Here is a 26,717-nt window from a genome sequence, read left to right as displayed (position 1 = left end):
TAGTGCATGACAGACAAAACCATAGAGGCATTCTTTCATATTTAGTATTCTGTTGACAAATTCATTAGTTTACAGAATGGCAGGTATAATGGAAAACAATGAGAATTTCCTTCAGTAAAGCATTTTTTGAATGATTTACTGTGGAAGCTAATAACAGGGATTTTGAGGATTTTACCTGTTTCATAATTTTTTGTAACCTTAAGCTAGTTTATGTTATTGCATGTGATTTAAAGGGCAAACTATGCTTTAAGAAGTTTCACACTGTATTGGGAACTGCTTATCGTATGGAGTAACATTTGGTGCTAAGCTGGGACTGTTCAGTTTTAAAATCACTTACAGTTTTAAAATCACTTACCTATAATGTGTGCATGTTGAGTATGAAAGTACTATTGCATGATTGACTTAGAATAGATAAAATGAAGTTACACTTTTAGGATTTAGTTATTTTTCTTTTTCTTTCTGCTCTTTATACCAACCCCTCCTCCCCTTCTCCCCCCACTCTGCTGCTTCTCCTCCTCCTTTTTCTTTTTCTTTTTCTTTTTGATACTGGAGATTGAGCCCAGGGATCCTTTTCCACAGAGCAGCATCCCCAGTCCTTTTATTTTTTGAGATAGGTTCTCACTAATGAACTGTGACTGGCCTCAAATTTGCAATCCTCCTGCCTTAGCTTCCTGAGGTGCTAGGATTACAGGAGTGCACCACTGCATCAGGCTATTTTTCTTTTTAAGAAATGAAGTGGTTTATTTAATATTGGATTGCTTTATATGTTATCATATATGGTATTAATCTGCTGAAGCTTTCTTTAGAAATTCTTAGATAATGTTTCCAATTTAAAATAGAAATATCCCATTTACATTTCGTGATAAACCTGTATCTTTTTGAGGTTCAAAAATACAAGTCATTTCAAGGTCTTCTTAGTTATAGGTTTTAAATTTTTCTAAAAGTTCTTTTTAAAATAGGTACCTGCTTAAGAAATATTAAAAACAGGTGAATTACAATTAAATTATTAAAAATTTGCATATTTAGCTAACAGTTCATAGAAAACATCACTTTATGTCAAATGATATTCTACTTTGCATGTTTTCCACCTTTTCTTTTTCCCTTTTTAACTAAACCACCCTACTGTCAGTGTTGGCAAACCCAGTATGTAAAGTGAGTGAAAGGGAGCTATTAATTGAATCAGGATCTAGGGACTCTTGCTCTCATACTCAATGATATCTTATTACCTAGATTTGTATTGTTTGACCCACTCTCCTTTAATTTTGATTTTATATATTTTTAAATTAACTTTGTTTACATAATTATAAAAAATAATATGCATGTTATTTAGACAATATAAAAAATATGGAAATATAAAGGAAAAAGTAAAAATTACCAGCAATCCTACTATCCAGATATTATGTCTAATATTTAGCATATAATTATCTATATTTTTCAAAAAATCTTGTAAAAACTTTAAACATAAACCTTTGTTTTATTCATTTATTTATGTGCAGTGTTGAGAATCGAACCCAGTGCTTCACATGTGCTAGGCAAGCACTGTACCACTGAGCCCCAACCTCAGCCCCAACTCATTGTTTCTTAAGGTTTCATAATCAACTAAAATTTTGGTGGTTATATAGTATTTCATTTTTTGAATTTAACCTACCCGCCATTCATGAATCTTTTAGGTGGTTTTAAATTTTTAAATATTTTTAAGTATCACTATCTTTAAGATTACCTATGTAAATAAACATAGGGATGACGTTTCTGGTAATGTCTCAGGAAAGAATAATTAAGAAAAAAACGTTTACTTTTTACATTTCCTTTGACATTCGTCAAATTTAAGAAGTTTGACTCTTGAATACAGAAAGTGTTGGTTTTGAATCTCTGACATGCAGATGAAACTTAAAGAAATATAATATCCTCAAAGGATATGCTCCAAGATCCCCAGTGGTTACCTGAAACTTTGGATGATACCATATCGTATATACTGTATGTTGTTTTTTAAATACCTGTGATAAAGTTTATAATAAGATATAGTAAGAAATTATTAAGAATTTACCATAGACTCAGCAACTTCAGCAAATAATTTTTTTTCCTTTTAGTTAGGAACTTTTACCTTTTCACTTTAAGTACTCCATATACTTCCTGGATATGTTGGAATTGTTCACCTTTGCCCTGGGGCCATTATTAGTAAAATAAGAGCTACTTGAACACAAACACTGTTGAAACTGTGGCATTTGATTTGATAATCAAGAAAGCTACTACACTTGATTAATGAACGTGTAGCATATACAGTGTGGATTTGTTGGACAGATGCAAATCTGGGGCAGGACAAAACTCAGATTTTATTACTTAGAATGGTATGAAATTTAACACTTAGAAATTGTTTATTTCTGGAATTTTCTATTTAATCTGTTCAGGCTGTGGTTGACCATAGGATACTGAAATCAGGGAAAGCAGAACCACAGATAAGGGGGCATTACTATGAGAACTTTGTAAAATGGATCATAAACTTCTAATAGTCTTACTTCAGATAGATTATCATATTAATACTAAGATATAACTTATATAAGATAGTTCATAAATTTTCTTAGCATTTTTATTATCTAGGCTTTGTTGGGTTTTATTCTGACCTTTTCCCAGATACTGCTTTGTATAATTAGAACAATTCATAAAACTGTAGGCTTTTGATTTCTTTTTTCCTTTGTTCCAGAATGTGAATAAAGAACACCTACTGGATCTTCCTGCTAAGTGTGTACAGTTTATTTTCTCCAGCTGCTTTGAGGAAAAACAATTATTTGCTAACTTTACCATAGGGATTCAGCAGGTGTAATTTAAATCTAAATATTTTTCTTTTCGTTTTTGAAAGGAACGAGTGGCAAAAATGTCTACTTTTTTGACTTTGTAAAGATTCATTCTAAGACTTGACTCTTAAGTAGAAAGACTTCTAAAATCAAGTACTTAAAGTTTCTGTCTTTTGGCTTGTATACTCCATTCTGCCCATTTTTAACTCTTGCCTCAGAGTTAAAAATGACAATCTTATCTTAGAGTATAGATGTACTTCATTGTTTTTTTCTTGCTAAATGAGATATTTTTAAGAGATGTCAGGACCATAAAATTAAAGAGATTTTAATGGGGTTATTTGATCTCAGCCTTCAAAAGGTTAAGCTTCTGTTTTAATTTTTTATTTAGACATAATATCTGATAAGAAAAGTTGCAAACATAGCACAGAAAATTCCATATACTTTTCACCCTAATTCCTCAGGCCTTAACCCTTTACCACAATTGCTTTATACTTTTCTTTATATGAATATGTACATTTTTTGAATAGTTCAGAAAACTAAATTATGGATATGTTCTCCCTGATACTTCAGTGTATATTACCTGACTTAAAAGTATTCTGTTGCACAACCAGAGTTCAATGATGAAAATAAAGAAATTAACATTGATAAAATACTTTTACCTAACCCAAAACCTAGTTTTCTTTGACTTTTTAATAAATGTTCTGTAACTTGGGAGTGAAGAGTGAGGAAAAACTTTTCATCCTTTGTTAAAATCTTGGACTAATAGGATTGTTTCTAGCTTTTTTTATTCTTCATTTTTGCTGTATCTTTATCTTAATAAGGACATGTAAATTGATAATGATTAAAAATCAGAGTGTAGCATCTAAAGTAAGTGTGAACCATCTGAAATCTGGGGTCTTTATTTAGAATGAAAGATGTGCTAAGGCTTTTTTTTAAAGATTTCCTTTTGTATTTGTTTGTTTCTTCTTTTGAACACAAAAAGTTTAAACTGTACATTGCAATGATCTTTTTTCCTTTGATAGGTGCCCTAATTTTTATATGCTATTGTGACTTCTATGCTATATTTTACCTATAAAATTTAGGCTTATCGAGAAGATAAAACTATTTCACTTCTTTTCTTCAAAAATATTTGTAGCCTTTCTCCATTTTAAGGATTCACATTTTGAGAATGTGTTTGCAGTTCTGCCTATTTGTAGATGAACTTGTCTTAATTTTTTAAATTATTTTTATTTATCCTAACTTTCCTACCTTTTCTGTGTATAGGATATTTTCCTTCTTTAGTGATGTTACAAAATAGTTACACATTTTCTGACTTAAATATCAACATTATTGGAAAAGGGTAGTCAACTTTTTTTTTGTATTTCTTTTTAATATAAATTATGTGAACTTCTGGATCATTTTCTAATTTTCATGTTTTGAGTTTTGTACTAGTAGTTGTCATTTACTGATCCAGATCCTCTAACAGACTTAAATATCCCAAACTAAGCATTTTTAATACATTTGTGAAGAAATTATTCTTTAACAATAATTTTCAGTAGTCTTTCAAAAACACCTTGCACATGCTATATGATATTTGTGATTTTAAAAAAGCTGCTTTTTCTCAGCAGATACAGCTTGAACATTTCTAATCTAAAAATCTCCAATCCAGAATGTTCAAAAATCAGAAACACAACGTTTGGATTTTGGAGCATTTAGATTTTGTATTTTCAGATAAGGATGCTTGACTGGTAAAATCAATGCAAATATTCTGAAATTTTAAAAAACTATAAAATCTGAAATACTTCTGATGTGTGGTTCCAGGCATTTCCAATAAGAGATACTTAACCTGCAATATAAATTCAAAGAACTGTAAAAATGTGCTATATTCTCTCTTGCATCAAATTAAATTGTTTTGTAGCAAAGGATTTCAACTGTATGCAGCCGTTTTGTGTTTCTGACTTCAGTTTCACACTTGTAAAATGAACCAGTCCCTTTTTGCCTAGAGTTAGAAAGTTGCTCTTTCATTCACTGTATTTTTTAAAACCACAGAATTACTTTGCATTGAGGTGTCATAATTATTTAAGACAGTTGTCATATGAAAGATACAATATAATGATAGAAACTATAACAGATCTAGCAAAAAAACTAAATCTTATCCTAAAATAAGCTGCTCTCTTCCATATTGGTTTTTCTTCAGAATATAAGGGTAATTGACAAACAGAGTGCGTATTTGAGAAAGAGAAAACATTAGATTAGTAAAAAGTACTGTTTTACTTATGGTAATAGAGTATATAGGAAGATAAGTTTTATGTCAAGTTTTTGTGAATTTAAAAATACTAACATAGCATAGTCAGTATAGTTTGGCTTGCACATAGCATAATCAGTGTTCTCATTTTACTGCAATCTAAAGGATGTATGTTTATATAGGACTTGGAAGTCACCATTAAGATGTATTTGTTTTTCGTAATTCATAGTGGTTTTTAAAAAGTCTTTCTTGCTACAAAAATTTTTAAAAATTTTCCTCCTATAACTTCCAGCAACAATTGAGAACTGATTTTTCTTTAATGCTTAGTCTTCCAGTATACATTTAAATATTGGTATTAATATGTGTTACATTCTGTTACATTAATGCCATTGTAAGTTTCTCATTACTGCTAATTAGATTTCAAATTTTTATATGAAATTGTTGTGTTGCATTTATTATGTTTAAAATATTGGCTAGTTTTAGAAAGCAAATGAAGACTAAATTTGCATTTGAAAGATGCTCTATACAGTAGAGCAAAGGCTCTGATTTCTGGTTATGAAATCTGCTTTCATCTTTTGACAGCTTTTGAGAAGCTAAAATTGGAACAGAGAAGTTTCATCTTTTCCTAGGCTTTGCCACACAGAGTTGAATGTTTGGCTGTGATATACAAATAATAATAATGATGTAGTTTGGGATCCTGAATGTGAACCATGACTTTTACCAGGTGCAGTGGTGTGTGCCTATAATCCCAGCAACTTGTGAGCCTGAGGCAGGAGGATCTTAAATTTGAGGGCCAGACTCAGCAATTTATTGAGACCCTATCTCAAAATAAAAAGGGCTGGGAATGTAGCTCAGTGCTTGGGCTAGCCATATATGAGGGGCCCTTGCTTCAGTCCACAGTACCAACCAAAAAAAAGAAGGTTAAAGAAAAAAAGAACAGTGACATTCATATTGTCTTCTACTTTCCTGCCCTTCTTTATTTCCAAGTCTATGTGTACTAGATGATTATTACTTCACATTGTATATAACAAAAAACTCTTCTCATGTGTTTATTATTTTTGAAATCAGTTCTCACAAAATGAAATTATGTGTAAGTCAAATTTTAAAATATACACAAGTATAATAAGACTGAGCAAAGGAAGATCAACAAAAGTTTTATAGAGGAAATGATGTTAACAAAATGTTTGAAGAAGTGAGTAGATTTGAATAGGCTAGGGTACATAGAAGATAGGGTGTGTGGGTGTGTAAGAATTATTTAACCTTTGTGAATAATAGGTGAGGATAGATAGGACATAATATGGCAGAAATAACTTCAGTGAACATTGTACTATATAGAAATTCCTTTGGCGTGAGGATAGATAGGACATAATATGGCAGAAATAACTTCAGTGAACATTGTACTATATAGAAATTCCTTTGGCTGGAAAATTAAGGAATTATAGATCATTAAAAGATAAGCTTGGATAAGAAAAAACAGGATCAGATCATGAACCTTGCAAGATTTTAGTCACCCTTGATCTAGAGAGTATTGAAGTACCATCTGTGTTTTCAAAACAAGTGGTGATATAGTAGATACGATGATTTTAGAAAAATTAATATAGTTTTATTCAAATTTGATCAAAGGCAAGTAGAGCTTAGGATAGAGGGGGAGAAATTGAGAATCTGTTGTAGTAATTCATAAGAATAAACTCAGTAGAAAGAGATTAACCTGAAAAATAAAGGATTCTTTTCAAAAAACAGCTTTGGTTCCCCACTTATTTTACAAATTTTAGGATTTAGATTCAATTACATAATTTAAGTACAGAAACTAAGTTAGTGGTGGTAATGATTATACTAGTTGGTAAATTAGAAAGGGGAGATATTTGTGAGAAAGAATAACATTTATTTTTTTCACATTGAATTTAACTGAGAGTTGGACACCCACTTGACATTCTTTTTTCATTTACTAGAGAATTTTTGCTTCACTGGCAATGGGAGAGTCCTCCAGTAACACCAATTTTCTCAGTTATAATTATTTTAGAAAATTCGGACTACATAATATTTACATACCTAGAAGTTGAGTGCTATAAACATTTCTAAGAAGTTAGGAATACTTGTAAAATAGAACTAATAAATGTGTCATATTCCACTTACTTCCTTAAGTCTTACCATCCCATTGCCTGTCATTCTGTTTGGGATACATAGATAAGTGATATTTCCTATAGAGTTACTAATATGCAGTTAGCCCCAATGAGTATTATCATGAAGCAGTCTTAATTTCAGTACACTAATGTTGACATTAGTGAATGTGAGGTCATAATGTTTGACCTTGGTTTTGCCTATTTTAATTGTTTTTATTGATAAAAGTATTTTCTTTGACTTTTCAAATGTATTCTGACATTCTTAAAACTAAATTTTCTTTTAAATTACATACTTAAGAATGTTTCTTTCATTCTGAAGTTCCAAGTTAAAAGAATATTCCGGGGCTGGGGAGATAGCTCAGTTGGTAGAGTGCTTGCCTTGTAAGCACAAGACCCTGGGTTTGATCCCCAGCACCCCCCCCCCAAAAAAAAAAAAAAAAAAAAAGAATATTCCACTAAGTAGCAGAAGTGCTTTTTTTGCTTTTTTGTTATTGTTTGTTTGTTTTAGCTCAGTAAATCAGTGTTTTCAAATCTGGAAAAAGTGAAAAAAAAATTTTTAAGAAAAATTGGGGTTAATTTGTTAGTGACAGATTTGCACTAATGTGGCAGGAAAATACCTATGCGCTCTCATAAAAATAATTTGTAATTATTTCTTTAACTTTTTAAAATAATGAATTTAGTTGAAAAGTTCATGTTTTGATCTTTACACAGGTAAACATTAACTTAAACACCAAATTTTTTTGTTTTAATGGTATCTTCTGATTCTGTGAGCTTACAAAACTTGGGTTCAGTACAATCCCCCCCCATTAAAAAGTATACAGTGTGTGTGTGTGTGTGTGTGTGTGTATAAAATATGCAGCTACCCAAAGAATAGTGAATATCTTAAATATTTAAACTCTTCATGTGTTTGGGGAGATAGTATAGAAAATTAAAGATATCTTTAATTACATGATATTTTAATAAATGGAACTTCTTTTTTTTATTGTAAACAAATGGGATACATGTTGTTTCTCTGTTTGTACATGGAGTAAAGGCATACCATTTGTGTAATCATAAATTTACATAGGGTAATGTTGTTTGATTCATTCTGTTATTTTTTCCTCCCCACCCCCACCCCTCCCACCCCTCTTTTCCCTCTATACAGTCCTTCCTTCCTCCATTCTTGCCACCCTCCTTAACCCTAACCCTAACGCTAACCCCTCCCCTCCCCCATTATATGTCATCATCCGCTTATCAGCGAGATCATTGGAACTTCTAATAGCCTGTTTTGTTAGTAAATTGGTTTCCTAAAGGCGGCTAGCAAGTCAGACAGTAGCCATTAAATGACCCTCTACTGCTGATGTTAATTTACAGGGGTCACCAGAACAAAACTCTGTGACATGGTAACTGATCTGGGAGACGATGAGCTGCCCCATATCCCTTTAGGAAACAATCAGTCTAGGTCAGCCTCTCCTAGAATGACTGATCATGAAGGTACAAGAGCAGAGGAAGGTACAAAATTTAGCTACCGTGTGTATTTACATTGTGCGAGACCTTAACGCACATCTTAATATTACAAATTTACTGCTGTTTAAAATTTTGAAAATCATTTTATATCAGAAGGTGTTGGGCAAGGTCTTGGTGTAAATGTCTTAGGAATTTTTGAAACGTTTGGTTTCTAATTCTTTGTTTTTGTGTTTAAAGTTAGGTGGAGTTGTATCTTACTTATATCTGAGAAATTTCCAAAATTTAACAAAACCACACAATTTACCAAAATAATCTTCAAATAATACATTCAGAAAAAGCTACTTTGTCATTTTGTCATGTGTTTTAAATTTAGCAACTATTAATAACTACCACTTGTAGAAGACAACTGAGTGCCAGGCAGCATGCTCAGCATTTTAAAAATACATTACTTCCAAAATGTATGTAACTATTGACTAATTTAGTCGTTTAAAAATAAGGAAACAGGTCTGGACTTGTGGCTCAGTGGTAGAGTGCTCGCCTCGCATGTGAGAGACTCTGGGTTTGATCCTCAGCACTATATAAAAATAAAATAAAGGTATTGTGTCTACTTACAACTGAAAAATTTATTTAAAAAAAAAAGAATAAGGAAACATCACTATTCTTTAACTTGATGGCAAATATATACTACCTGTAACATATTTTCTAAAATGTGCCTAAATCAGAAATATGTAATATACCTAAGCCTTTTTCCAGAATTGATTTTAGTTGAAGATATTTAGGTGTACTTGTATTATTCTAGGTCTAACTCTACTTGTAACTGCAAGTAGTAAATCTGAACTTCTAGCCACATATTTTTAATGTATGAGATATATAAGATAATTAATTATCTAATAATTTAGCAGAGATTGGATTTCATTGATTTCATGCAATTTCATTGATTTCTCGTGTAAAGAGACTTGTTTGTCCCAATAAAGTTAATTTTGAGAACATCTTGTCCCCCCAACTCACCTTTTTTTCAGTGCTGGAGACCAAACCCAGGATCTCACACATGCTAGGCAATTCCTCTACCTCTAAGCTATATCCTTGGCATCATTTTGTTCTCTTTATTAATATTTCTGTAGTGACAGCTAAAGTTAAATAATTTGCCCTTTTTTTCCTTATCTTTATCACTTATCTTAATTAATCTGTGGGAAAATTTGAGGAAAGATAAATCACTAAAATAATAAAATAAGTCACTAAAATAATTATATAATAAATATAAAAATATAATAAAAGCAAAAAGTAAGTTTGTTGATTTTTGTGATGTCATTTCTACTATTGAGCTATTCTTATTTTGCTTTGGGAAGTATTTTCTAAAATGCATGTACCAACTCTATTATTTTTCATTTTGTGCATTTAGCAGTTTAGGTTCTTTAGCTTTAGGGTTTTTGGTGATTGTTGTTTTGTTTGTTTTATTTTTACAATTTACTAAAATTTTTATAATTAATATACACTCTAAACTTCAGATTTTGAAGTTAAGACAAAGCCATATTAGCAGGAGTATAGACCCTTTTAAATTTCCAGACCAGTGAGTTACATGGAAAAAGCCAGTCAAGACTTGCCTCTGCATAAAAATCAAGTTAGATCTCTCTGTGTGTATTGGTGTGTGTGTGTGTGTGTGTGTGTGTGTGTGAAATAAACGTAAGACAGTAATATCTTTCATAGTGGTGGGAAGATGGCAAGAGGAAGGTAAACCTTATTAAAATTTGTTTAATTTAGACAGATTTGATTTTGACTCCGAATATGAGTTTGTAGTCTTCAGTGGCAATTCCTTCTTGTTTTTTTTTTTGTGTTTCTTTTTTTGCGGTGCTGGGGATTGAACCCAGGGCCTTGTGCTTACAAGGCAAGCACTCTACCAACTGAGCTATATCCCCAGCCCCCTTATTGTTTTCTTTTTAAATTCCCTGTTCAATTTGGGGGCGGGATGTACTGGGGATTGAACTCGGGGGCACTCAACCATTGAGCCACATCCCCAGCCCTATTTTGTATTTTATTGAGAGGCAAGGTCTCACTGAGTTGCTTAGCACCTCACTTTTGCTGAGGCTAGCTTTAAACTTGTGATCCTCCAGCCTCAGCCTCCCAAGCTGCTCGGATTATAGGCCTGAGCCACCTCACATGACCCTCAGTTTTTTAAGAACAAGTTACAACCTTTCAAACTATTGTTAGTAAAGACTTTTAAGACATACCATGCTGCCAATGACATAAATGGAATTTCTTTTTGGACCCTGTTCTTTAGATTTGTTAAAATTGGAGGAAAGGAAGAGTTTGATATGTAAGCTACAAGTTTCCTTGGTGATAGTGTCCATCAAAAAGAGGAATAGTTGAACTATGAGATGAACTTTTTTTTATAGATTCCAATTTCTAGGTACTAAAATTGCCATTAAAGAAAATGCTAATATAATAATAGTAAGCTTAAATAGCTTGATGAAATCTTAGTCCGCCTAATAAAAAATTACCATTCCTGTCATTGAATTAAAAACTTACTAAATTTTTTTATTTTTCTTTGATTTGCTAATGAAATTTTATGCTTATGTATACATGTACTGTAGGTAATTATATTAACATTAATAAGATCAATTTGTAAAATAGAAATTCTTTCCCTTGGCAGGGAAACAAGGGCAAACAAATTATTTACTGTGATTACCATGTGCCACAGTGTTGGGTGATATAGAAATTAGAAATAATAGCTTAAATGATTTTTTTTGCACTTATAGATGTAAATAAATGTTGAGTAAGAAGAATGGCTCGCTCCATATAAATAAGTGTGTGTATAGAAATACATTGTAAATGAGTATACTTTTTGCCAAATGTGATTAATCTAAAACTCCAGTAAAACTAGCTAAAATTGCCAAAGCTAATTAATATTATCACATGCCCCTAAATTAGTCATTGGTTGATCAGAAATATCCTACAAAAAGAATGTTATACTAAGTTATTTAATTGAACTTTTAAGTTTTGTGTTAGCAAATGTTTGTATAATTGTGAGTGGGAGGAATAGTGGCATTTTAACTTAGAAACAAATTACCTCTATATTGGCAAAAGGTGCTTTTCAGTAAATTTTACTTACTGACTTTGATTAAATTATTCTTAAACATAATTTGAAACTTGATTTTAAAGCTCTTAGTTGTTTCTGGTATTATCAATAACTGAACAGTAGATACGGAAAGGTCAGTGCTACAGCTTGTTCAGTTTCAGTAAGTATAGTCATTAAAAGATTAAATAAATACTCTCTAGTGTCCCCATTGATATATATATATATATTTTTTTCTCAATGCTTTTAAATTCACTTTAAATCATTTGCTGAATTACAACTTTATTTTAGAACTCCATTCAAATCAAATTACATATCTTAGTTTATTAAGATAAAAATAACAAAATATTCTAAATGTAGATAAATTTTACTATGGCCATAGTGTATGTGTGTATATTGTATATTCTCAGAATTATTTTCAACAGTATTAGTGAATGCTTATTTTAATATTAGTCGATGCTTATTTTTTCTGTAGCACATAATTTATATAATTTTTCATAGGAATTTTTAAAAAATTATCAGCTTGAGTTTTGAATGCTTTCTTTTCCAATTTGTTCATGAATTTCAAATGTTTCAATGTTATTTTGTATTATAATGATTTGAGTATTTTTCTCTTGCCATCTTAATGTTACCATTTTGCTTTCAAAGCATATGTTTGAAATGATAAATTTATTGCTTATACTAACTGTTACAGCAAAGTATTTAGACAATAGTACAGTCAGTCATTCAAATTATGGCAGTTTAACTGGTCAGTAGTATGCATAGAGGAAAAATGTTTCAAATAATTTAATTGGAATTTCTAATATCAACATGGACAGCTATAATAATGTACATGATACAGATGAGAAAGCTAAGTAGAAAGAAGCTTTCAGTTATATTTGAAATTGAAATGGCAGTTCTGATCAAATTTGTAAAGTTTTATAATCAGTATATATTAGTTGTATCCTTTTAGAAGTATCATAGTAAATAAAAGAGGACATTAAAATAAAAATCATAGTCGCAGTTTTAAAACTGGAAGGCATTCCGAAGAGTACATGGATTAACCTTGTAGGAGACTAACATTATTAATGGTAGACCTACCTTTTTCCTAGGCCATTGTCACTGATAAACTTTTATAGCATATTGAAAACAATTCACATTTGAGTGCTTTATTTTTATTCTTTAGATTTAAAAAGATTTTTTTTTTTTTAATCTTGAGAAAGAAAAGGACTTAGCAACAGCCTGTTCACTTTTTTAAAATACTATATGAGCTACTATGAAGTTGATGGTAGCGGTTTATTTCCCCTTGAATAGCTGAAATCTGGTAATTTAACTCCTTTATTTAATCAAAAATTTTCCTATTATGTAAACTATAGTTATGATTTACTAAAGTTATAAGGGATTTGAATAGACAAAGCTTTTGTGCCCTACCTCCCACCCTGGAATGGTGTATGTAGTGCATATTTGATTTGTAGAGGATAATGGCATTGCAGTTTCAACACATTTGTTTATTACTACTCACAGGGATTTTTGAGTGGAAGTGGGAAAATAGAAATTCATTATATTACTGAACTTTGTAACTGTTAAGTGCTAAAGTTTCCCCACAATATTGTCTTGTACTGTATGATTTTTCAGCATTTAAGAAGCGGTTTTGTTCTTTATAGCTGAACCAATAACGTTTCCATCTGGAGGAGGCAAGTCATTTATTATGGGTTCTGATGATGTTTTGTTAAGTGTACTGGGCCTTGGAGACCTTGCAGACTTGACGGTAACAAATGATGCAGACTATAGTTATGATGTAAGTGCAGTTTTATTTTTAATTTTTTAATGATTTAATAGAAGGCTTCCTTATTTTTTGGAATCACTTATAAAACAGAATTAATGTCAAGGTGCATGGAAAAGATAAGCTTTAAGTGTGTCAATGTGTTGATTTGAAGTGACATGTAGTTTTCTTTTATAACTTTCTTTGTGGTGTTTAAATTTTTCTTGGGTATTTTGTTGGATTGCTAGGCGTTTGGGATGATACCTTAAAATATTGGTTAGTAAACCCATCTCGTAGTCAGTAGTCAACTCTCAATTATCTTACTGAAATTAAGCCATATTTTGGTATTTGCCTTCAAACTACTTCTTAAAATGCATTTATTTTTGCGGTTTAATCTGCTTAAGGATAATATTAAAGTTGACTTGCATCATTTTCTAAACAACTCCATTTGAGGGATAGGGAGAGGATTCAGGAGGTGGGAAGGACAGCATAAGAAGTGTAATTAGGCTTGGAATAAATTTTTTCTAGACATTTAATACTCAATTGAGAGTTAACTATACTTGTTTAGATTTTTACCTTAAAGAAATTATGGTTTTCAGCAAATTAATTTTTTTACTTTTACAGCATCTTTTTTCTACCTTTTTTCCACCGTGGTATCGGGGATTTAACCCACGGGTGCTTAACCACTGAGCCACATCCCCATCCCTTTTTATTTTTTATTTCGAGACACGGTCTCCCTAAGTTGCTGAGGCTGGCTTTGAACTTGTGATCCTTCTGCCTCAGCCTCTTTCTTGAGCCACTGGAATTACAGGTGTGCGCCTCCACACCTGGCTTCTACATTTATATTTATTTAGTGTGCTTTTTAGAGATGACAGCCTTGGTAGCCTTAATAATTCTCATTAATATTTTAAAGTATATATGCAACTAAATTATAGTAAACTTTTACTGCTTTAGAAGTGGTTTCACAGCTTTTGAAGAAATGAAAATAAAAAGATTAACCTCTGTCATTATCAAGAATTAGACAAATGGTTTGAAAATATTCTTAAAATGTCTTTAGTTCAGGTTTCTAAGAAAGTACCTTAACTTGCTGCCTTTAGAAATTTCACATGCTAGTAATTTCCTAATGACAACTGTACTGTTTACTACTGCACCCTTGGATATTTGGTAATTTATGTATATGTATTTGTTTTGTTTTTTCTCAAGTAGAGTATTGCAGCAATGGTAGTTATTTTGTTCTCATCAACATTTATTAGGAGCTTCGGGTTTAGTTTGATGTTTAGGTAAAAACAGATTAAGGAACCTTCATTTGACCTACATATTTGAAAGGCTAATGAAATTATTCTTCTAATTCCTTATAAAATTATAAAGATTTATTATGAAGTTTTTAAGTTACATTAAATCTCCATTGGACATTTTAGCCAAGCAATTTTAAATGTTTTTAAACACAAAAGAAACAAAAACTCCACATACCTATCAATTTACTACTTTTACCAGTAAATAGTACACTTTTCCTTTTTAGTTGCCTGCCAATAAAGATGCCTTTCGTAAGACATGGAACCCCAAGTATACACTACGTAGCCATTTTGATGGAGTACGGGCATTAGCTTTTCATCCTGTAGAACCTGTGCTGGTTACTGCCTCTGAGGACCATACTCTGAAACTATGGAACTTGCAAAAAACAGTTCCTGCCAAAAAGCAAGTATTTTAATATTGGCTGGTTTTTTCCCTTCCAATTTTGCTTATATGAATAATTAGATTATTCTTTATTGTCTCTTATTTTTTATGTGCACATTTGATTTTCCTAATGATTCTTTAATATCAACCAATGTTTAATGGTTATTTAATTGCTTTCTCTTCCTGTATCCTTTTTTTCTCCATCTTTTAGGAGTGCCTCTTTAGATGTAGAGCCTATCTACACATTTAGGGCCCACATGTAAGTGTTACTGAATTAGTACTTAATTAATGACTATAGTTAATAACTATTATGTATTAATAATCCTCAAACTTTATAATTTTCTTGATGTTCGTTATTAGATAGTTAAATATCTCATTAACATTAGCGAGAATATGGATTATATTAGTTTCTTTTTTTTTTTTTTTTTTTTTTTGGTGCTGGGGATCAAACCCAGGGCCTTGTGCATGCAAGGCAAGCACTCTACCAACTGAGCTATCTCCCCAGCCCTATATTAGTTTCTTAAAGTAGTTTTTAGATACCTTGTAAATTTGCAGATTTGGGAATGGGGATTTGAGTTTCTTAGGGTTGATAACTAATTTTTTCTACTCTCTTCCTACAATAGTGGCCCTGTTCTGTCATTAGCTATTAGTTCTAATGGAGAACAGTGTTTTAGTGGTGGTATTGATGCAACTATCCAGTGGTGGAATATGCCTAGTCCTAATGTGGATCCATATGATACATATGGTAAGTAAAAGCATCAAATTGTATTTTTTAAAGTGAATGTAGCTTTCAAAAGTAAATAGTTCAAATACTGTTACAAAGCTATTTAAACATATACTAGTCTCTTCATTTAATCTTTCCATTTGCTAGTAAGTGCTTTATTAAAGAAATCAAAAATGTCATGCCATGTGTACCTAAGCCTGTAAATTGGCATTTTGTGGTGTCTTTAAAAAAATCTGTGTTAATTGAAATGGTAATTTCAGTGCTAGTTAATGAAAAGGATGGGAAAACAATATATAATTTAGCAAATGTTTAAACTTAGTGTATGTATTTTAAGAAAGTTCTGAAAACAAATGAGGACAATAAGGGTGTAAACCAGTACAACTTATTAGAGGGCCACATATTCTTTAATTTGAAAATGAAAAAAAATACTAAAGAAAATTTTAACTTCTCCAAGTGACACTTAATACACATCTGTTCTACAAAAAAACCCGCATGTATGTTTAAATATATTTTTTAGGACATTGTTCCATTATTACAAAAAAATTAAAAGATCATGAGCTCTTAATTATTTTTTAATTAACACACTTGGTGCCAATATTTGCCAGGTGTCGTCATAGTTAGCACTTTGTTTAGAAATAACATTTAGTCTAATGCAAAAGATGGACATTAAATAAGCAGGGGTTTGGGGTCTCTGCTTAAAAATGGGGTGAGTGATAAGAAAATAGAATACAGTGAGAAAGTGTACTGGGTGGAACCTTCTTCAGGTGAGAAGTCAGGAATGCTCTAATTAAAATAGTGACATTCAATCTGAAAGATAAAGAGAACTTTCTGTAAAACATTTTAGGACAAAAATGTGACCTGAAAGATGTAGTGTTCAAAAAGGTAACTGTGTCTTTTGTGGGGAGGACACATTAAGGGCCAGAAGAGTAGAGACAGGCATACTGTAGGAGGCTACTGTAATGTAGTTAAGTAGACTAGGTGGGAGATGATGTCAAGAGTGGTGGTGGTACAGTAGTTAGAGAGAAGTGAAGTTAATATATTTGGGGGAAGTAGAGTGGAATAGATAGGATTTGGTGATGAATTTGAGTAGATGAAGTGATAGGTGAGTGACTTTATTTAATTGTGTTTTCTTAATAACGTTATTGAAATTAATTCACATACAATAAAATGTGTCTTTTTAAAATATGTAATTCAGTAGTTTTTACTGTGTACAGAGTTGTGCAGCCATAACCATTATCTAATTTCAGAATATTTTCATGTCCTGCTTTGGGATTTTGGCATGAGCACCTGAGTATGAGATGGTAGCATTTATTGAAATAGGAAAAAAACAAGTGTGCAGAGACAATGAGTTGGATTGGGGGCATATTAAGAGATAGCAGTGTCAAGTATGTAATATGCAAACATGGAGCTTAGAGATCTGGGTCGAAGGTAAAAATATGGAGAGTCTTCTATATAGATGATACTTAAAGCTGTGAGAATGGATGGCATGACATGGGGAGATTGTGTCATAAAGCATAAGAAGAGAAGACAGCTTGAAATTAAAATCTTCACAGTAATCCCAATATTGAGAGGGTAACTAGAGCAAGAGAAGCAGCAAAGGAATTTGAGAAGGTGTAACCCACGAGGTAGTAGGAAGTAGGGAAGCGTGTGGAATCATTGATGTATCCCCAAAGGAGAAACCATTTTGAGAAGAAAGCAGTCTGTACATTCCGATGTTGCATTTGAATGGGATAAAAAGGATTCTTTTTATATAAAAGTGACACAGGTCACTCATGTCTTTCCCAGATAGAATTTTATCACTGTAGCTAAGATGAGAGAATGAACTCTTGATGCCCTTTCACATCACACTAAGTGGATGAAAAGCAGTATGATGAGAACAACAAAGAAGAAATGTTTTCTATCATCAAGGAAAGAAAAGTTCTAAATTTGGTAGAGGAGAGGTCATCATTGATACCCCCCCCCACACACACACACAACTGGGATTGAACCCAGGATGTTCTTCCAAACCAAGTAATATCCCCATTCCCCCACCCCTTTCTAATTTTATTTTATTTTGAGACAGGGTCTCACTAAGTTTCCCAGGCTGACTCCAAACATATGTTCTTTCTGCTTTAGTCTCCCAAGTCCCTGGACTTACAGGCATGCACCAATGTGCCTGGCTCATCATTGGTAACTTTAGCAAGATGTGTGGCAGTGGCATCAGGCATCATATTGGAGTAAGCAGGAGATGAAAAGCATATTTATTTTGTATGCTTTTTTACTCTTTAGCCAAAGGGTGGTGAAGTAAGGGTAATAGTTTTTTTTTTATTCAGGTTGAAAGATTCTATAACATACTTTTTTTTTTTAAATGATAATGACTTCAAGAGGAGAATTTGTATAGTACAGAATCAGAAAACATGAAAACAAGTTAGTGAATTGACTGGGAAGCAAAAAACATCTGGTGGGTTTAATAGAAAGGAGAACAACTCTACTTATATCTGCTACCACTGTGAGGATGGCTTAAAGTACTAGTAGATTATAGATTGAGTGGCCGGAAAATGAGGGAAGGCTTCCTCTTTGAAATCTTCTTGGTGCAGTGTAAGGTAGAAACATTCTCAAAGAAGGAAATTTGGAAACTCTTTAAGATTTGGGGAAATGATGATAAATAATTATGGAAAGTGGAAGAGATTTACTAGAAAAACAGGATTGTGAGATATTGATACTCACTGTTGTTAGCCCTCAAATGTCCATCAATTGATGAATGGATAATAAAAATGTGGTAATATCTATTTCATACGTAGGCCATCCATACAGCCAAACTGATGGTGGATGTCCTTAGTCACTGTTTTTTAGGACCATGCCAGAAAGATTTCAGACGAGTCACTCAGAGTAGCAGGCACGAGTTTATCAGAAGGGATAGGAAAAGGGGACTCTCTTAAGAGAGAGTGGGTCCTAAGAGGAGAGGACAGCATGCCTGTTGCTCTCCTCTTTTATTGGGGGTCCCAGGGAAATTTCCAGAGTCTCACTCAGATCTACCTCTTGACATCTTACAGCAGACTTTAAAGACCCTACTGTGCATGGTCTTACCCCATGGAGGGGAGAGTTTGGTATTAGAATGACATACTAAAGATCCAGGGCAACTTTGGATCACTTTGGACCACATTGACCAGTTCTAATTGAAACTTGTTCTTACAAATTTTATGGTTGGGGGACTTTCCTTCTAATTATCCTATCTCCATGAGTCCTGGAATCTGGTCTGCATAAAGGTCATAAAAGTCCCCCCATTCAGGGTAACTTATATTCTTCTTATCAGCTAGGAGGAACCTTTTGGGGCTGCATTTCTCCTGCTGATAACAGGTTGTTCCCTGAGGAATATTACTTATCCTATTGTCGTAAGCCAGGACAGGGCCGCACAGTAGACCTAGTTTATAGAATTATTTCCTTAACCTCACGTTCTTGCCATTCATTTCTGTCTCTTAGCTGTCAACATCCTTACAGTAGAATATTATTTGGCAATAAAAAGAAATGCACTGATATGTGCTACAACATGAAAGAACCTTGAAAACATGCTTAGTGAATGAAGCCAGTCACAAAAGGCCACATATTGTATGATTCCATTGATATACAATGTTCAGAATAGGCTTGCATATCTTTAGAGATGAGTACATGGGTTGCTGCCTAGAGCCATGGAAAGGTAGGGAGGAAGAATTGGGGGAAAATAGCCAACAAGTAATGAAAGTGTCCTAAAATTGATTGTGATGATTGTACAACTTTGAATATACTAAAGATCTTTGGATTGGTTTATACTTTAAATGAATGAGTTGTAGGGTATGTAAATTACATTTCAATAAAGAGTTTTTTTTCTTAAAGTATTAATATATTATAGGAAATTGTGAAAAGAAAGAATAGTATTGTTAGGGGAAAATGATAAAAATAGCCCTTAACTCCACTAGTTAGTCACTTGTATACTTTGGTTTATCTTCTTGTGACCTTTATTATATTCTCTATATTTAATTGTATGGTAAGCTATCTTTAGATACCAATCTTTCTTTGCTAAATGTGTTCCGTTTCTCTTTCCCTAGAGCCAAATGTTCTAGCTGGCACTTTAGTTGCTCATACAGATGCAGTCTGGGGTCTTGCTTATAGTGGCATAAAAAATCAGTTACTGTCTTGTTCAGCAGATGGCACTGTTAGGTTATGGAATCCACAAGAAAAATTGCCATGTATTTGCACTTACAATGGAGACAAGGGTAAGTAAATTTTGTCCTTATGAGAAAGTTAATTTAAAAGAAAGAAACAAACAAACAAAAAAAGCTAGGTTTAGTGGTGCACACCTTAAACCCACCAACTCAGAAGGCTGAGGCAGGAGGATCCCATGTTCAAGGCCAGTGTCAGCAACTTAGCCGGAGCTTGTCTAAAAACAGAATAAAAACGACTAAGATGTGGTTCAGTGATAGAAGGCCTCTGGGTTCAATCCCCAGTACAGGAGAAGGGCAAATGTGGGGAGCCAGGAATTATAAGATAAACAGGACAAAGCAATTGATGGGTTATTTCTTTATTGCCTCAAAGAGATATGTTAAAAGAATTTTATAAAACTTATGATAATCTTTTTACTTGATTATTTTTTCCTTGAAGTGCTTTACAAATATATATTGTAAATTAGTGCTTTTTGACCTTTATCAGATCATTTTCTATTTAAGAATTAAATGGTACTAGGGATATATTTCTGCAGTGGAGTGCTTGCCATGACTCTGTACACACAAGTTATAGAGTCCAGCCATAATCACTGAAATAGTACCTTTAACCAGAGGTATAAATTAAGTTGCTGTCATGATACCATGATATCAGATTTTTTCTTATTAAAGAAGGCTTTAATCAGTTTACCTTTTTAAGACATTTGCTTATATGTATATGTATGTGTGTATGAATATGATTTTATTGGTCTTATGAGTCATTTAAATTTTTTATCAGACCTTTTGTTTAAATATATATTATTTCAGAGCATCTTAAATGAATAGTATGTTTAATTTTGTGTCTTTTTTTAATATATGTTATGGTCCTACTAGTTTTTCAGTTACCCAGGCTTTACAGGTAAAAATTTACTTAGATATTTGTTTCTTGCTTCATTTACATAATTGCTAGATTCCAGATTTTACCAAATTGGATGTTGATATGACTAGTTGAACTTTTTTTTTTTTTTTTTGTACCAGGGATTGAACTCAGGGGTATTCAACCACTGAGTCACATCCTCAGCCCTCCCTATTTGTATTTTATTTAGAGACAAGACCTCACAATCTACTTAGCCTTGCCATTGCTGAGACTGGCTTTGAACTCAAGATCCTCCTGCCTCAGACTCCCAAGATGATACTGGCATGTGCCACCATGCCTGGCTTGGCTAGTTTAAATTTTTTATTTTTTATTAATGGTGTTGGGCATTGAACCCAGGGCCTTGTGCTTGCAAGGCAAGCACTCTACCAACTGAGCTATATCCCCACTACTATCATGTCAGTATCATCCAGTTTAAGCTTCATATTTATAGACAGAAAAATTTGACTTGTATTAGCCCAAAATGCCAATTTTATCTTTCCCTAAGAAAATTAGAAAGTGGACCAAAAACAGCCAGTTTTTTTTTCTACCTTAGAAGGAAATGTGTAAGAACACTGAATTTTTTGCATATGTCTGTTCTTTAGGTATGTTTTTTCTTATAATGTTGAATGTTATAAATAAAAATTTGTTAAATAGGGCTGGGATTGTTCCTTCGTAGTAGAGCACTTGGCTAGCACATGTGAGTCACTGAGTTCAATCCTCAGCACCACATAAAAATAAATAATAAATAAAGGTATAAAAAAACTTGTTAAATAATTGAGGAAAAGTTATTTCTTGACTATTCTTACACAGTTAACTGTCTCTTTCTTTATTAACAGTACTTCAAAATATTTAAACTCCTTTTTCTTATTAGGAAAGTGGAAATTTCAAAAGTACTGTGTTACTCTATATCTTTTGGAACTTTTTTACAGAACATGGAATTCCTACGTCTGTTGACTTCATTGGCTGTGATCCAGCTCATATGGTGACCTCTTTCAACACTGGTAGTGCAGTAATTTATGATTTAGAAACATCACAGTCATTGGTGATGCTTTCATCACAGGTAGATTCTGGTAAGTTTTTATGACTTATATTGAAACCTTAGGATTTTTATTCAAGAGGTTAATCTTTTAGTTAGTTTTTGTATTTTGACTACCTAGGTTTAGGATAGAACAATAGTTTCATTATGTTGCTGTTGTACTTATTTACATTATTTCTGCTCTTTCCTCAACTTATGCTTAAATGCTTTGGGGGTGGATATATAGGGACAGAAGAGTGAGTGAAGTGAAGGTAAAAGGAAAGGAAATAAATAGAAAGTAGAGAATATAATAAATTTCATGTATTTGTTATCCAACTTCAGTTTTATCTTATTATAAATGACCAGTACTATAAATGTGGTATGTGTTGTATGTTTTACAGTTTCTAGAAGTAGGGATTCAAAGAAAAGGTCCATGCATTGTGATTGGTTGATAGGTTTCAGGTGTCTTTTCACTTGTAGGTACCTTTACATTTCTTTTATTTTCCTTGTTTGGTTTATTTATTTTTTTAATAGAAGGAATTGGATAGTTTTATCAAGTTTCCCACAGAATGGATTTTGCTGGTTGCAACTCTCTGGTATCATTTATTCGTAGTATCCATTTTATTTCCTATAAATTGGTTGTAGATTCAGAGTTTTATTCAAATTTGGGTTCAGGTTTTTCTGTTTGTTTTCTCTTTTTTACCCATTTAAAAATTTTTTTCAAATGATCTTGGCCAGTCTACAGATAATTTGTGAACTTTATCACATGTAAATATTATCTGACTTTTTAATCTTTTTGTGATATTTTTAGTCTTGATTGTTATATGTCCATTTAATCATTAACTCTTGAAAAATGATTTTGTATTTCTATCATCCTTTCTCATGTATTAGCTAGAGTACTTCTATAAAAAAGATGACTTCCTCATCCATAATTTGGTTATTATCTTGGAGTTAGTAATTGTTACAGGACAGCAAGATAAATTCAGTTTTTTCCCCTTTTATTTACCAGTTTTCAAAATAATGAAATGGTATTGGTTTTGGTATACTTGATATGTTTCGGTTTCTTTCTTACAAGTATTCTCTTTAATGCTGTTCAAATTATCTTTTTGGCCAATGGGAGCTTATTCATCTTGGCTCTTGAGCCCTCTTGATATGTTCTTCATAGTTGTTGATAGCTCTTACTTCTGGTACAACAAAAGATTCTAGGTTCATCTTGTTTATTTGGTGCTTCATGTCTGAGATCAGGAGGCTATGGCTATTTTTAGTGGGAAATGACATTTAGAAGATTAAAGTCAGGGTGCTAGACTATTTGCTTATCCTCATGGTCTTCATGGCTTCTGGGTTCATTGTTTTAATCTTTTTCAGTGGACAGAGATAGGAAACTTGCATTTTTACAAAAAATAAAATGGTTCCAATTCAATTTTATCTCAGTTCTCAACAAAATTGTCATCTCTCATTTGATTTATCCCACAGTGTACATGCAATTGTCTAATGCCATCATCACCAATAAGTTGATTATCAATAATAGTTTATGCTTAGGAATAGTCCACCAGGGACCATATTCCACTATGGATATACAGTCTAATCACTACGCTTTGGTATCACTAACACTAATTAATTTCTTTCTGGGTATAGCACTAGTCAGATGGGTAAGATCATTTGCTTAATCTTACTTTTGATTTTTAGTAAGTGCTTTTTTTAAAAAAAAAAATAGTTTTTATCATTATATACTGATGTGGTTCCATGGTCAAATTTCAAACCAAATTATACTCAAAGAGGCTTTCTCATTGTGTCCTTAACTCTATTCTCTCTCTCCACACTACATAAGTAAAATGTGTATATATGTTTTAAGTTTAGTATCTAAGAATTCTTATGTACATACACAACGATGAATTTAAAGTCTACAGTGTTCATTTTGGTGAGACTTAAAAGGCCATCATAAAACTTCTAATTGAAACCTGGAATTTTAAAATATTGTTTGTCTTTATTTTCAGGTTTACAATCCAGTAATCACATTAACAGAGTAGTAAGTCATCCCACACTTCCTGTTACGATAACTGCTCATGAAGATAGACACATCAAATTTTTTGACAATAAAACGGGTAAGCAAGTTGTCTTTTCATATTAATAGTACTGTAAATTTGAGGTAATTGAAAATGCTGTTCTTTCTATGTTGAGTTTTAGCTATAAAATTGCCAAGTTGAACTCTTACAAGTTTAATTTTGGAGGTGCTTATGCATGCTGGGAAGCACTCTTCCACAGAGCTATATATTCCCTTATTTTTAAACATTTTTTACTCAAGAGTTCTTCTTTGCTTAGCATGTAGCATACCTGAGTTTGCCAAATGTAATCCTTAAATATACATACTACCTTGCCTACCTATTATGATTTCTTCCATTTCCTTTTAGATATATAAATCCTTCCATTAGAAAAATTTTCCTTCATATTTTGTAATGAGTTAATATAGTAGAAGACATCTCTTTCTTGTATTTGTCATTTCATATATGTTCTTAAAACTGTTTCTCAGTGGATTAGATGATGGTATAGTGAACATTGTTGTCATCTGTTTTTCTTGTTGTAAGGAAATATATTAGTTGTCTTGTTGGCAAACCAAATCTTTTTTTTGTTGTTGTTTGTTTTGGTACCTGGTATTGAACCCAGGAATGCTTAACCACTGAACCATGTCCCCAGCCTGGTTTTTTTTGTTTTGTTTTGGAACAGTATCTTTATTTATTTATTTTTATGTGGTGCTGAGGATAGAACCCAGTGCCTCACACATGCTAGGCAAGTGCTCTCACTGAGCTACAACTGCAGCCCCCAGCCTTTCTTCATATTTTATTTAGAGACAGGGTCTCAATGAGTTGCTAAGTGCCTCTCTAATCTGCTGAGGCTGGCTTTGAACTCATGATTCTCCTGCCTCAGCCTCCCAAGCCGCTGGGATTACAGGCATGTGCCACAGTGCCCGGCTCAAACCAGATCTTAATTTATTTACAGTGTGTATGTATGAGTGAGCGATTGTGTTTAAGGACCTCTTTTTCATGTCTTATTATCTGGAATACTACATAAGATGCTACTTGATCTCTTTCAGGAAAGGTCTGACAGCTAGAGAAGCTACTTTGAGGAAAAGCTAAAATAAAGTACTGAAGAACTTAAGAAACTAAATGTTCAGGCCAGGCATAGTGGCACACACCTATAATCCCAGCAGCTCAGGAGGCTGAGGCAGGAGGATCAGGAGTTCAAAGCCAGACTTAGCAACTTAGCAAGACTCTTTCTCTAAATAAAATCCCAAAAACAAAAACAAAAAATGTTTGGGGCTGGGGCTTAGTGCTCAAGTGCCCCTGAGTTCAATCCTCGGTACCAACAAGAAAAAAAGAAAGAAACTAAATGTTCATTGCAACATTATTATAGAGCAACAAATTATCAAGCTAGGCAGAAAACTAGAAGTACAGGTTTCTCTTTGAAGGTTATATGGGACAGGACCATAAGTTTCTGTCTTCAGAGTTTTGCATAAGATCCTTTAATTCAAATAACACTTCTGTAGGCAGATTCCTTTCAATTCATTAGAACAGGTTGGGAACGGAATGAATATTCATAGGTCTATGTATTGCCAGGAAATAAAATTCATCTTCATGGGTATATTCTCAATTTAACATCAAATCAATTATTTGAATCATTTTTATGAAGCTTAAATATGTCTTCCTTTATTATAAGAGCAGCGAAGTAATTTCCTTTGTGTTTCTTTAAAAAATAATTTTATTAATGAAAATTTACATATCAAAGGGGGAGGTTCAGGGATTTTAGTAGTTGTATAAAAAGCAAAAGGTATATCTCAGAGTGGTTTTACTGGCAGAAAATAAGTAGTTAGTGAAATTCTATTTGGTAACAAAATAAGGAGTATATAGTTATTCACCTTGTTTCTGAATTTTACCAATTTTTTTCCTGATAAGTAGTCTAGTACCTTATCTGTAGTGTAAAGATAATTGAAGCAGTGGGCTTCAAACAATGAAAATATTTTAAGTGAAATTGCCCATCCCTCACCACACACACATACCCTGAGTTTCATTTAACTATAAATTATCTTCAAATACATGTTTCTAAAAATACCTTCTTTGAAAATATGGTCAACTAGCCTACCTACCATAACTAGTTGTTAATAGAGTATTAATAAAATGAATAGAAATTTCACTGAACTTTTTTTTTTAATCTGAATTGTGACTATTGATACTATGAATGAGTTCATTAAATATTTAGGTGAATATATCATTATAATCACAAAAATGGAGTGTTTTGTATTCTGTACTGCACTGGATATACCATTATGTACAATATGTGATTCCTGCTTTCTGGGGGCCTAATGTTGTCTAGGGGAAAGTAGGAAATACATGTTTATGTGTATACACACATACATATGTGTAAGGTGGGGATTTGAGCTTTGCCTTTAGGAATTGATAGTTTTTGTTTGTTTTTAAATGAAGAAGATAGTAAGAAATTCCAGATAAGGGATATTTTGAGCAGAGGCACGGCGATTGGAACTTGTGCTGGAACAGAAGTTTCTTTCTTTTTGGGGGGCCAGGAAGTTACAGGGATTGAACTCTGGGGCACTTGACCACTGAGTTACATCCCCAGCCTTATTTAGAGACATGGTCTCACTGAGTTGCTTAGCACCTCGATTTTGCTGAGGCTGGCTTTGAATTCATGATCCTCCTGTCTCAACCTGCCAAGCCACTGGGATTACAGGCATGCACCACTGCACCCAGCCAGAAGTTTCTTTTAAGCAAAGCCAGAGAGGTGAGTTTAGAGGAGGATAATAGAATCTATTGAGGACTTAATTGTATTTTTGTTTATGC

The 26,717-nt window shown here is 32.7% G+C and overlaps 1 protein-coding gene across 1 annotated transcript in view; it reads left to right on the top strand.

The window, feature by feature from the left end:
• Window positions 1–26,717, top strand: part of Strn3 (striatin 3) — an 87,370-nt gene that overhangs the window by 54,994 nt on the left and 5,659 nt on the right. Inside the window, 7 exon segments of the mRNA XM_047541800.1 lie at window positions 13,293–13,426; window positions 14,910–15,085; window positions 15,276–15,323; window positions 15,688–15,809; window positions 19,850–20,017; window positions 21,785–21,925; window positions 23,865–23,972. Of these exon segments, the coding sequence (XP_047397756.1) occupies window positions 13,293–13,426; window positions 14,910–15,085; window positions 15,276–15,323; window positions 15,688–15,809; window positions 19,850–20,017; window positions 21,785–21,925; window positions 23,865–23,972 (897 nt within the window).

The sequence above is a fragment of the Sciurus carolinensis genome, chromosome 2 (assembly GCF_902686445.1).
Source record: "Sciurus carolinensis chromosome 2, mSciCar1.2, whole genome shotgun sequence".
Taxonomy (NCBI): Eukaryota; Metazoa; Chordata; class Mammalia; order Rodentia; family Sciuridae; genus Sciurus; species Sciurus carolinensis.
The sequence above is the reverse complement of the archived record's forward strand: the minus strand, read 5'-3'. Positions and strand labels throughout refer to the sequence as shown.